We start from the raw sequence: 13,710 nt of genomic DNA on the forward strand, positions 1-13,710 counted from the left end.
AGGAGCTGTGCAGTTATTTGCGGCAGGCATCGTGGCAAAGCTGCAAGCAAGCGAAGTCTTACTTGGAGGGGGCGGCCTCTGTGGTGGGTGAGGTGGCCGAGGCCTACTGGGGACCGAAAGAGACCTGCTCGGAGAATGGTGGCGGAAATCCACAACGGCTTCCAGCTCCTGCTTTAACTCCACCAGGTCAGCATCGTCTGGGGGACATGGCAGGTGTGAGTAGGATAGTTTCACAGTGCGGCTCAGACCTGGGTCTGCACAGAAGCTGAGCACAGCAGCTTTAGGACAGCCAAGTTCTGGGTCAGGGACGGTATCCCTTTCTAAAAGCTCGGGTGGGGACACCCAATGCCTGCTTGGAACATTGAGTGAACTATACACAAGGCCTCTTTCCTTCTGAAATTATCAACCAGACTTCTACAGAGACAGTGGAAATCACAATCCCTAAAGATTTCTCTGGAAGGACAAATGGTTAATTCCTTAATCTAAAATGTGACCTCTGTTGGAAGTTGAGAATATTCACCCTCCTATGCCACTGTTCTCCAATGGCAAGCTCTGCCGGCCACCTTCTGAGTGCCAGTATGAATGGCTCTGAACACCCACCCTTTTTTAGATAAAGTCACACTGTATAGCCCCAGGCTATCCTTGAACTCACCATCCTTCTGCCTCAGCCTCCTGAGTGCTGGGATTATAGGCATGTGCCACTGTGCTGGGCTTCACAATCCCTTCTAAGAGGCCAAAAGGGACACTTGGAGGTACCGGTTTCCGTTTCATAACATATAAACCCAGAACGGTTATAGGACCGCTTTTCCACATGGCAACATAGCCCTTTTCACTTCATCTGGGCTCAGCCACCCTGCTCTTCGAATCCAACAGGTCAGCCTCACGTAGGGTCAGAAGGGGATGGCACCGGGGAGACAGAGGGACTCCTCCTCGCAGGAATGGCTGAACACCTCCCAGCACTGAGGAGATGTTCTCTCAATGCCCGCCAGAGGCCAGGCCTGCCTCAGCACTCTGTTGCTCAATCAGTTTATTCATTCAACAGACATTTGCACTCTTGGCTGCCCTGGTCCCCAAAGGCTGCCTGATAGCGGCCATTCCCAGAGAAAGGCTGCCTCACCTCTGAAAACCACAGGCCTTCAGCCACTCCCATGCCAGTGTTGGGGCTCCTGGGTGAGAACACACAGAACCACCCCAACACTCTGATAGAGGCAGAACCTCCCCCGCAAACCTAGGTGTGCATCACACCCACCCAGGACTTCATGAAATGCCAGACTACAAGTGGCCTGTCCTACCCCTGCCCAACCCAACACCTTAAGGCGGGACTCAGCAACTGCACATCTGGAAGTTCCAGATGGTTCCTGACAGGCAAGACACAGGTTGGTTGAGGGTCCCAGGGGCACGGGAGGTCTGTTACCTCTCCCAGCAAGGCACCTCCCCTAGAAGCACTGAGTTCACTTTCAGTCCTGTTCTCTGCCCTAGCCCCAGCTGACAGGTCCCTACACATGCTGAGCTCCCGAAGGTGAGTGCAGCCCCTCACCCGGGACACAGTAACCAACGGCAGGAGCCAAGTGTGGGCAGAATAGCATCATTTCGGTCTAAGGCTGAAATGTGCATTATTTTATTTTACTTTCCAGCTATGTAAAGCTACCAGATTTTTAAGCTTACACAAAAGAATTCATCTACCATTTAATCCAGGGGTATTCAGTTCATGCCATATGACCTTTTAGTTCCTTTTAAGGCTGTATAATATGACTGCATAAAATATAGTATTGTGTGAATGAAACAATGCATCAGGATATAGATATTAGATATCTTTTAAGGAACTGAATCAGAAAAGTTGCAGGGGAAAAAAAAAATCACAAATGTAAAACCAGTCACAAACTGTGGCCACAAACAGGAAGTACAAACAGGATGGAGGAAGGCAGTAGTCTATGGAGGTACAAGTAGTAAAGAAGAAATGAAAGACCCGGCGGAAATCTGCATGTGACGGCTGGAGTCTTGCCTAGAGCCTGGTTCTACACTCTGTGCCTTCCCAGCTGGGCCTCTCCGGAACCTGCACACCCATGTGATGGACAAGACGATATTCTGTCCCAACCTTGGTGAGAAAACGAGGGCCACGCTACCTTTGTATGTCGGACGCTGCTTCTTTTTGATCAGGGCAGGTGACTTGCTGGCAGGTGCCACTGCTGTGAAGCTGGGGGCATCAGAAGGGTCATCTCCCCCCAGTTCACTGTCTGAGACCACAGGCTGCCCAAGTTCATCCACTAAATAGTCTTCGTCATCTTCTAGAACATCCCCTTGAGGAGGAACGCGTTACAGTGAGGGAGAAAACAATTCCCATTCAATGGCCCAGCCTTTCAGACAGGTCACGTTGTACATCCCCAGCGGGCACGGCACCAGGGCCAGCTCCCCGCATTCACCCTCGCAGCTCCAAGCTTCTGTTAGTGTAGGACTGGACGTGTCTGGGTCCCTTTACCATTTCCTGCCCCATCCCACACTGTGCTGGACCACAGGCTGTGCTCCACACCCACCATTCTAACCGTTCCTCATCACCTCTGCAAGGCAGGGTTTCAGGAGGGGCCTTCAAAATCTCCTGCTACTGCTAGAGAGCTGCTTCCTGCCTCTCCTGCAGATCACTAACCTTCGGACTCATAGTCCAAACTCGTGAAGTCGAAGTTTTCCTCCAGCAAACAGGAATTGGCGGTGGGGGACACGGGGGCCATGCTGTCCCGTTTGCGAATAAGCTCCTCTCGTAAACTTTTCAGCCAGTCTTTTGTCTTTGGTCTAATCTTCACCGCTCTGCCTTTCACCTGTGAGGGTAGCAAAGGGAGAGGGAACAACAGAAAGGTCACCACAGCTTCCCTTGGTCACAAAGTGCTTCTCTACGACCCCTGTACAGGTGCAAGGCCCATCTCTACATTTTATTAAGGTGGGATCAGCACAACCTCCACACAGTTGGTCTAAATAAAAGTTGAAACTATCATTGCCGGCATTGTATTCCATGCAAATTTAAAACCAAGGTTTTGTTTTTAATGAACACATTGACACAGTTGACAAAATTAAAAGTTGCCATCATATCACTTTCTCAATCTTGAGTCCTGAAATTTTAAAGCTTTAGAATCACTGATTTAGAGCTGACTTCTATTCTCTATCAGGTATTATTTTTTATACAATATTTTGGGGTGCATTTCTGTGTTATTTCATGGTGTCAGTGAAGTGATGAATTACAGCTAATTTTCCACATTCATTGCATTCATAAGGTTTTTCTCCAGTGTGATGTCTTTGATGTTTCTTAAAGGATGAATCATGCTTGTAAGCTTTTCCACAGCAGTCACATTCATATGCTTTCACTCCTGTATGAACAGTTTTATGGTTGCTAAGGTGTATCCTCCGCCTAAAAGCTTTCCCACATCCCTTACATTTGTAGGGTCTCTCCAGTGTGGACTCTTTGGTGGCATGGAAGATATGCTCTATGACTAAAGGTTTTACAACACGCAGGGCATGCATAGGGCTTCTCCCCAGTACGAATTCTTGCATGTTCATTAAGGGGTCTAATCTGTCGAAGGTTTTTCCACACTCATTCCAAGTAAAGGGTTTCTCTCCAGAATGAGTCCTAAATGCTGGATCAAGCTAATCTTCTGACTGAAGGCTTTCTGACATTTCTCACATACATAAGGTTTTCCCCAGTGTCAGTTCTGTGATGTTGATTAAGTGATGAGCAATGTCTGAAGGTTTCGCCACATTCCTCACATCCAAAGGGTTTCTCACCCGTATGGATTCTTTGGTGTGTGTTGAGATGCACTTTGACTAAAGGCCCTTCCACACTCCTTACATCTGAAAGGCTTCTCACCAGAATGAATTCTCATGTGTTCAGTAAGGTGAATGGGTTGTTTAAACATTTTTCACATATATTACAAAGATTTTTTGCTCTTATGCAACTCATTGGATGATTACTCAAGTCTAATTTGTATTTGTTTCTTTTTTCTAGGGCTGTCACATTTATCGTGCTTCTGTTCTAAGCTAATACTTGAACTCACAATACTTTCGCCAAGTTTCTTAGCTTCTTGGCCTCTTTGTGGGACGAAATGGCTTGTCTCACATCTCCCCAATAGGTTTCCTGGTGCCCTTCTAAAACATCATATCTGGAGACTTTTTTAGTGTGGAATTAATGACATCATCACTTATGAAACTTTCCATCATAATGCCACGATATAACTGCTCCTGGGATATGTCATTCTTTGGGGCTGACCTGCTGGTTTCTGTCTTACTCTTCAAGTCTGTGCTGGGATCTCCTAGGTCTTTTTCTGTCAGCCATGGCTCTTCTGCAACTGTGAAATCACACTAGGCTTGGAAAAGTGACATCCCACTGACAGCAGGTTCCTATAATTCTCCAGCATCACCTCCCAGTACAGATCCCGGTGAGCATGGGCTAGCTGTCCCCACTCCTCCTGGGTGAGGTCCACACATATGTCTTTGAAGTTCAAGTTGCTGGGATTCTGCTGTCAGGAGCCCAGGAATCACTTCATCCTCTAAACTTCCTCCCCGGGTCTCATTAGTATCCTGAGATATCAAAGCTTCTCCTTCAAACATTTTACTCACATCCTCCCACAGGGGTGCCCTCTCCATGGCCTTCCTTGGATGACGCAACTTCACCCAGGTGCTGGCCTCGGAGGGCAGGGTCATCAGGAGCTGCTGTGGCATAATGCCTGCCTGACCAAGCTTGTCCACTTCTGGTGAGGAAATTTCTGCAACCTCTGACAAGAGGCTTCACAGTTGGATGTGATCAGTTACCTCAGATCACAACTGCCTGCTCTTAAGAGTCTGGCATGGCCCTGCAGCAGAAGGACCTGGGGTCTCCTAGAGGTTGGTATGACTTTTAACAACTCTGAGAAACTCAGGCTGTTTCTTTGGGAGGTGGGTTGGTTTAAGGACATGCCTCTGTACTCTTCTAGGGGAACAAAAGGCAGGGAAAGGAGAGATGCAGAAGTTCCTGTCATACATCCAGAACTCCAGAACCGGATGGGCCTGGAATGTGGGGTTGGCCGGAGACTGTGAGACTCCGAGGCTTCTGCGGCAGAAGTCTCCTCGAAAGACCGGGTTGTTACAGATGCTGGTCTCTGTTAACCTTTTAAGGACAGACTGTAGTGCCCAGTGCTCCATACACTTCCCTCGGAAGCTCAGAGGACCCCTGGCCTCTGAACAGGGCGAGGGTCTTTTCCAAATTCCGATTCAGGACCTGCCAGGCTGGGTGGCTCTTGGTGCCCTGAACGGGCGCCAACATGGAACCAGGTGAGGACACTGTACCAGCTGGGGCTATCAGTAGTGGCCAGGTCCACATCGGCCCTTTAGGCTGCAGTCCAGTGTCTCCCAGCACCCCAGTTCCCTGGACGCACCCCTCCTGACAACCACCAGCCGCTCTGGCCCCCGTCCCGTCCCTGCCCTGCAGACCCCTAAAACCAAGGTTTTATCAAAACAGAATTCATGGGAAGTGTTTAACTTTCTTTACATTTGTACAGGGGCTCACAGATAAGAGTTTGCCTTAAATCTCAGAGAAGATTTTGGATTTGGACATTTCAGCAGTGCTGAAACAGTTAGGACACTGGCAACTCTTAGATATGGCTGAACGCCTTTTGCATAATGGGATGTGCATTTCTGGGACCAAGGGTGGAATGTTACGGCTTGTATCTAGATGTCTCCCCTAAAGCCTTATGAACTCATAGATGGGGCTTTTTGGAGCTGGCTGGATCTATGGTGTATGACACTGGAATTAAGGGTATGTGATTACTAAATTAGTCCACTGATTAGAACTAGCATAGTTCTGGGTGTGGATAATGGGAAGACCCACCTTGGGTGTGAGTAGCACCAACCAAAAGGCTTGAAGCCTGGATGATATAAGAGGGAAAGGGAGGCCTTCTTCGTTGCTTGCTGCTGCTTCCTTCTACCTGCCTACCATGGACTGCCTCTCCTCTGGCATGCTTCCCTGTCCTGGAGCCAGCCCACTATGGACTGGAACCCCTACAAACTCCGGAAGGGACCAGAAAAGGAAGTTGCTACCAGACCCAGAAGGCGGCCCTGAAGAGACTGACCAGAGAAGTGACCTTTAGTCAATTCAGCCAAACTGAGGTGACTTTCCAAATTAGGAGTTAAGGGAGTAAGTGCTCCGACCTCACTCTCCTTTTTCCTCTATTGGCCCAACTCAAGAAAAATGGAGGCCCGGGGAGCCTGCTGATAGGGCCCATGCAGGGAAGCCTCCTAGGACAGAGAGCAGGTAGAAAAGCAGGAGTGGGCCTAGAACGGCAAATGAAGGACTTCAAACCAATCACCAAAGACAAGAGCATGGATGAGGAAGAGAATATTCCACTACTAGAATGCTGGAGAGAAAAAGAAACATCAAAATAGATGGAGAGACATTAAGACCCATGGGAGACAAATAGGCCATAGAAATACTGGCCTAAAATAGTACCAAGTTAATCCCAACTGGAAAAGCCCCACTGTAATCTCATTAACCCCGTCTTGGCTATTTCCCCTCACTATTTGAAAAACAACTAGGTCATGTTTGGTGATTCTACTTTCTTCTTTCACTACTTCATAGCTACTGAATAAAACTTCATTCTAAAGAGAGAGATAAAAACAAACAAACCAGAAATGACATGAGCTGCATGTTCTGAAACAGTCTCAAAGATAGAATGTCTCCCGCACACAGAGATGGGAACCAAGACGCTCCAAGGAACTCAGCGGAAGCCACAATGAGTTTGCTCCCAGATCCCTGCAAGTCTCCAGGGCCGGCCATGAGACACCAGAGAAACAGAATGGAGAAACACAGCTTCTTTGCCCACGGTGCCTGCACAGAAAGACACAGGTTGAGCCAGGCATGGCGGTACATGCCTATAATGCCAGCACTCTGGGAGGCTCAGGCAGGAGGATTGCAAATTTGAGCCCAGTCTGGAAAACTTGGCTACTTAGCAAGATGCTATCTCCAAAAAAGAAAAAGAAAAAGACACAGGTCCTGAGGAAAGGGTAAAACATGATCACAGAACAGTCGAGAAAGGTCAGGTTCACTCCATGCTGTGACCAAATGGTGACTCCAAGGCCACTTACCTTCATACCATCTACATCCAGGACGCTGAGAGCTGAGTGACTATCCGCAAAAGTCACCAGCATCTGCCCCTGGTTAATCCTGAAATGCACGAGATAGGTCAAATCAGCACCAGGAATGACTCGGCACCTCTCCTGGCTCCTGACACCCCGAAGCCCTCACTGGATACCCTCACTCCCACATCCCATCAGAGGCAGTTACCTGACAAGGACGATTGTCCCATAATTGCCCAGGGTCTGCATGAGTTCAGTACGCAGGTCTTCAGGAAACTCATTCTTCTCTTCTGGGGTCGGCGACTGAAGGTTTACAACAACAGTGGCATCCAGAGGGCCCTGGAAAGAGGACACTTCCTGGAAAAGCCTCTCCCGAGCACCTTCATCGACTTCCTGCACTTCCACCTCCACGACAGCCAGCACAGGTCTGCATCACACACAGGGAGAGGGCGGAGAATGGTTAGCCCAAGGTGCAGGGTCGCATCCCAGGCCCCAGGACTGATCCACTGCTCCTCATCCTCCGAGTCCACAGGTTTGCCAGCTGCTCTGCCCAGGGTTTGGTTTTCATCTTTTCCCAATCTTGTTACTGTAGCATTTTTATTTAAGGATGATGCCTGCAAGAAAATATCTTCGACAACGGAATCCAGTATTGGAAATCCCTAGCCATTATCAAACGAGATCTTACGCATTGTAATCCCTGGTCCTGCCAAGGGTGTGGAGAAGCTGCCCCCATTATCCAGAACAGTCAATCTTTTCACGTGGCTACTTGGCAATTTGGAATAGGGATTTCAAAACCGCTCATCTCTTTTGATTGAGTAATCTCATATCTAGGACTTTATGGAATTGGCCAGAGTTTCAGACAAAGATTGACGGGTCACACTTGATGGGAGGGGAAAAGGATGTAACTGTTTTCTACAGGGAAAGAGTTACAATGCATCCATACATAATACAGTCACTGGGAGTAATGTAGAAATCTGATACACACACACACACACACACAAACACACACACACACACAGAGGAAAACTGGTCACCAGGAAACAATGCTGCAGGTTATGAGTTATGAGAATTATGTAATTTTATTAAAGATTTACAATACTATGTTATGAAGTAACACACAGTATGATGACAGAGATGGGGTATAGCATGGTTGTAGAACACTTGTCTTAGCTAGGATCTGGGTTTGAGGCCCAGCACCAGAAAAAAATACAAACGAGATTTGTTGTCAGGGTGATAGTGCACACCCATTGTCACAGCTACTAGGGAAGCAGAGACTAGAGGGATCACTTGAGCCCAGGAGTTCAAGGCCAGACTAGGCAACACAGGGAGACTCTGCCTCAAAAAATATCCGTGATAATATGGTGGCACCCTTTAAAACCAGAGAATACTGCAAGAGTTAAGAGAGAGGATGGGGTAACATTATCCTCTCCTCCCAATTTATTACTTTTTCTTTTCCACCTAAAGCAATAAAATAGATGCCTGAGAAAACTCACACAGGGACACACACTGAGCAAGTGAGTTCAGAAGACTTCAGCAGCAAGACCTTTCCCCCCATGTGTGACTAGCTGTACCTAGGAGTAGCTGAAGCAGCCAGCTTTTATTCACTCAGTAATGACAAGGAACAAACTCGGACACAGGCAGCAACCAGAAGACCTCCAGAGGACCCCAACCACCAGGAACCTGGCCCATCACCCAAAGCCACCACCTATGTCTTCCCTGCTCATTCTGATGGCTGCTGTGTGTGTGTGGCTCCTTGCTCCCACCCTTGCCCCACTGCAGTCTTTTCGGGGGTTCTGTTGAAAAGCCCTCCTCAACTTAGTGCCTAGCCCAGCTACAGGGCAACACAGGGTTTGGGGCTCCTTCTCACTTCAACTCTGTGGCTCTTTCCCTCCCTCTCCGCTCTAGCCTGTCTGTTCTCTTGGGCTCCTTAGTGTGAACAGGTACGTGTCCACAGGGAACGCTTTCTCTCAGACAGCCACATTCTTGTCAGGCCTTGCTCCAAGGCTGACTAAGGACAGCCTTTCCTGAACAGTGGGGAGAAGACAGCACTAAGCCTAATCTCACCTTTGCCACTACTGTTTTCTTTTGTCCTATCTACATTATTTGTTCCTTCTAGAAGATTCCATGAGATGATAACCTTATCTGTTTTGCTCATTACTTAACTTCAATGCCAGGAATAGACTAGTACATAAGGTCTCTCAATAGATGCTGGCTAAAGTTTTCTAGCTGAACTCCTCCAACTAGCAAAGCTTGAAGTTGTACATTGGAAGATTTGCAAGATACATGTCTAGCATGTTCTAGTAACAACAGACATCTAAAAATGTATAGTTCTGTAAAGATTTAGACCTATTATATCAGCTGACCAAATGTTGTTCACCACCTTCTTCATTTCTTTCCTTGAAGGAGTTGAAATTATCGTAATAGTTTTGGTAGCAGCTATAGGAAGATCAAATTCCTTATTCACCCTCAAATGCCACCTTCTTTTAATTCTCCGCAAGATGTTCCACAGCTAACACTAGACCATTTTCTTCCTCATGGTCTGCTGCCTCCTTCCAGCCTCAGTGTGTAGTCCCTGAGGCTAGAGCAACAACTTAGATTATTTAATATCCCTGAATCCCAGATGTTTAAATGCTATGGTATTTATAACAACAAAATACCAGATCTTCTTTATCCAGTTTCCAACAGATGGGCAAATGGGCTGGATAAAGAAGATGTGGTTTTTCTATAAAATGGAATATTACTCAGCCATAAAGAACAAGAAAATAGATTCATTCATAGGAAAATGGATACATATTGAAGATATACTCCTAAGTGAAATAAATAAGGCACACATGTGTAAATACCGAATAGTTTCCCTGGTGTGAATAATCTGCAACAAGCATAAGATTCTAATAAGATTACTGACATTTTGAAATGGGAAGAAAGGAGCTAAAGGTGTAGGGAAGGTGGGATGGGTAGGGGAAGAGTAAAAAGGGAAAAGAAAAAAATGTGAGAGAATGAAAAGATGAAAATAAAGTGTTTGTAGATGGGGAGGGGAGGAGGGGGTGAAGGGAGGGCAGAGGTAAGGGGAAAAAATGAGAATCAAGACTTGTCATGTAGAGGTACAAGATCCCAACAATGAATGTAACTGTACTGTATCCCTAAAATGTACCAATAAACTCAATTAAAGCTGAAAAAAAATACTAGAAAAAATATTCATCAGTCAGTGAATGGGTGAACTCCACAGATCTGGTTAGTGGGATGCTGGGCAGTAGTCACAAAAAAAGTGAGCCTGATTGCCAATATCAGCATGATTCTATCTTGAAAATACTAACAAGAAAGCCATGCTACATGGCAACATCATTTAAAGAACATTTAAAACCACAAAATAGTAGAATATTCATCTTTGAATGATATCATTTAAAATACAAAGTGATGACAAAATGCCAATAGTTATTAGTTCTCAGTGGCTACACAGGTATTTGTTGATTCTTTGTTCATTAGTGCATTTCACACACACACACACACACACACACACACACACACACACACACACACACACACACACACGGGGCAGCACTGTGGCTTCCTTGGGGTTGGAAGAGGTAACTGCCTTCCCCAGAAAGGATCTTACCTGTGATCAGATGCTTGCAGCTCTGCACGACCATAGTACCTGAGGTTGCCGGGAGACCAGGTGTGTCCGACTTTGGTGTTGCTGCTCAAATCGCTGTCTAGAAGGTTGAGTTCTCCAGCTACACACAAGAGTTCATTCAAGAGACACAAAAATACATGTAACACAAAACCATATCAATACACAAGAATGTGGCTATGAATGCCTTAGCCGAGAGCTCTCTCCCAAACCACCGTGGCTTGAGCTCACTGGCCTTATCCCCTGGAGCGTGAAGCTAGGCTCCAGTTGCTTTGTGGCCTATCGTTAAAGGAGTTCCTTACTGGCAGATTACCCAGAGCAGTCATGACCATGACCACGAACCACCCTTGTCCAGGAGACTACATGGTCTGGAATGCAGCTGTCCCTGCTGCCACATTTCCACTGGGGGCCCAGGAATAACAGTCACATGAGCTATTCACACAGTGGCAGGTGCTGGACCTTGGAAACCAGAACTGCTGCTGGCCCCTGCCTTTCCATACCCTGGGCAATGGAGATGCTCACAAACTCATCTGAAAGAGCAAAAGTATTCTCCTGGCTTTGAAAACTCAGCAGACCTCTCACCCAAACTGTGGCACTGTTGTGTTTATGTACTAGCTTAAGATGTCCTAACTTCAAACAAATTTCACTTCCCAGCTTGCTATCAATAATTGTTCAAAACATACTCAACAACCAATGGATTAAAAAAATGCTCTTATTTTTACTGTGTCTTGTTCCTGTTTAATTTGGAATTGGAACCTTAGGCAGATAAGAGTTTGGCTGAGCAAAATGGGCTGGAAAAACTACCGAGAGGAAAGGGACAGGCATCCCAATATTTTGCTTCTCTTTCTCCCAAGATAAAAGACAGGGTAGGGTGCAGCAGCTGTGATTCAGAGATGGGGAAAGCCAGGCCAGGCCTGCTGGGAGGTCAGAGTCTCCAGAAGCCAGGAGGGGCTCTCAAAATGCAGCTTCCAAAGGGCTTAACATTTGGGGCAACCTTCCATCATCTGCGTTAGCTAGAAAATTGTAGCCGAGTGTTAGGCTGAGTGATTCTGGTTTTGTGCCCAGGGCAGCCTTTAGCATCCACCCTCCCCAGCTCTCCAGTGTGCCCGCCTCACTCACCAGTTTTATTGAAAGGATGCTTCTTTCTCCACCACAGCACTCTATCTGTCCAGGCGGGGGTGCGGCATTTGTCGCTCGTATCGTAGGCAGCGGAGCCAACATCGTATTTGTAGGTGGGTCCAAAGTTAATGGCTCCTTCGTGAAAGTCTTTAAAAATCTATTGGAAGACACAAAACCACCTTAAGGGAAAGAAAAAGTGAATTCTAGAGTGTCTTAGCGCTAAAAAGTAACAGAATCTGTGTTATGGCTGCAAATAGGTCTTACATTGGACAGATGTGTGCCTTTTAATTAGGAAAGAAAAGGTGGTTTTGACTCATCCTGCTGACCCAGGACCATGGCATCTCCCTCTCCCGTATCTCCTCTAACCATTACTCGCTGTCACCCCCAGAAGATGGAGAAGGGCGTGGGCCGAGACCCTACGCTCATCTCTGGGAGCTGCCTCCACGCGGTGGGAAGGTCCACAGGCTCCCACATGCCAAGCGAAATGTGAGAGTAGTGGGGGGAAGAACCTTTTCTAGAAGTCTGGGGGCCTCTTGTCCATCTGGCCATGCTCCACGATCCCCTTACTAGTGGACTGGGGTGACAGAAGGCCCCACCTTTGCTTTAAGAGAGGGACCTTGGCTTGCCCAACCTCACACATCTAACCAGCTCTGTTCTCCAAAATTAGTATATGTAGCTTCCTGCCTCAGCCTGGTGTGGGATGCTAACAGATGCTGAAATTAGCCAGCACTGCTAGCTAGAGGATAAAGGATAATCAGGACATCCAGAAGTTGGCCACTATGACCTTGAAGGGCTAGTGACAGATTCTGTAGCTGAACCTTCCCTACTTAGGCCACGGCCTCAGGAGTCCCTAGACACCTGTGTTTGGGCCTGGAGGCCATACCCAAGCCCTGCAGCTGGGCAATTTAGGGCCAAATTATGGCCCTATTCATTGGCTGTGTGACCCCGGATTAGTAATTTGATTTTGTCCTCAGTTTTATCAATAAAATGTTACAACACCTAATTTATAAGGTAGTTTTGTGGATTACGTGTACAAACTGGTGTCTCAAGTACTACTATATTTTGTTAGTGCTTTTGCCGAGAAATAGACATCACCAGCACATTCTGAACATGGTCCAGTGTTACTTGGTAAACACACTGCACACGAGCATGCGGCATGAGGGACCTGGGGCACAGAGACCTGTATTCATCAGCACTGATGCCCCTGTAGGTGACATGCTCAGATGCTTGCATCAGAGTCACTCTGAGCCAGGCAGGACTCAGAGCACAGCTGCTCCCTGGTAAGACCCACACTGTACTCCTGCTGCTGGATTAAGTGCTTTCTGGTGGCTTTCTTGCAGGGATGGCCTCTCGGGCCCCAGGAAGACACACAGAGCCTATATGCAGCTAAGCCAGAAAGCGAGACAGAAGAGCGTGTGAATGGACACTCCTGTTTCCTCACCTTCACAAGCTCCATGTGCTTTCTACAACATCAGAAACGCCACAAGTGGAATTTAATTTGCTGAACACTGGTGTTTATGTTTAGTAGACAGCACTCCATACTGGAAAGAGACATTATTCCATATTGGTACAGTTGTTAAAAATATTATAAAAGTACAACTTACTTTTCCACTTGATTTCTGCAGCTGTAGCTGATCAAATTCCAGAAGTTTCTTCCAGTCTTGGCGTTTAACAAAATAGAAGACTTCCTCATAAGTAAGATCAATGCGGTAGTTGAAATCGCCACACCAAAACACATAATCGTGAGAAAACACATTTCTCCCCTAATTGTAAAGAAAATCATCATCATTCTAAGCCCATCTTTCAAGAGAGGGGAGGAAAACAAATTTCAGCAGATAGAGATAAGCAGAAACATTTTTCTTATAATGTAACTG

General features: G+C 46.9%; 1 protein-coding gene across 1 annotated transcript in view; it reads right to left on the reverse strand.

Annotated features, from left to right (window-relative positions):
- Synj2 (synaptojanin 2) overlaps positions 1-13,710 on the reverse strand; it is a gene marked incomplete at its 5' end in the record, with an annotated part of 103,431 nt that overhangs the window by 7,644 nt on the left and 82,077 nt on the right. The window contains 8 exons of the mRNA XM_010625249.1: positions 63-197; positions 2,124-2,297; positions 2,642-2,810; positions 7,099-7,177; positions 7,298-7,516; positions 10,703-10,820; positions 11,837-11,993; positions 13,441-13,599. Of these exons, the coding sequence (XP_010623551.1) occupies positions 63-197; positions 2,124-2,297; positions 2,642-2,810; positions 7,099-7,177; positions 7,298-7,516; positions 10,703-10,820; positions 11,837-11,993; positions 13,441-13,599 (1,210 nt within the window). The remainder of the gene's footprint in view (positions 1-62; positions 198-2,123; positions 2,298-2,641; positions 2,811-7,098; positions 7,178-7,297; positions 7,517-10,702; positions 10,821-11,836; positions 11,994-13,440; positions 13,600-13,710) is intronic.

This window comes from Fukomys damarensis, unplaced genomic scaffold (assembly GCF_012274545.1).
Source record: "Fukomys damarensis isolate Sample0158 unplaced genomic scaffold, DMR_v1.0_HiC HiC_scaffold_14, whole genome shotgun sequence".
Classification (NCBI taxonomy): domain Eukaryota; kingdom Metazoa; phylum Chordata; class Mammalia; order Rodentia; family Bathyergidae; genus Fukomys; species Fukomys damarensis.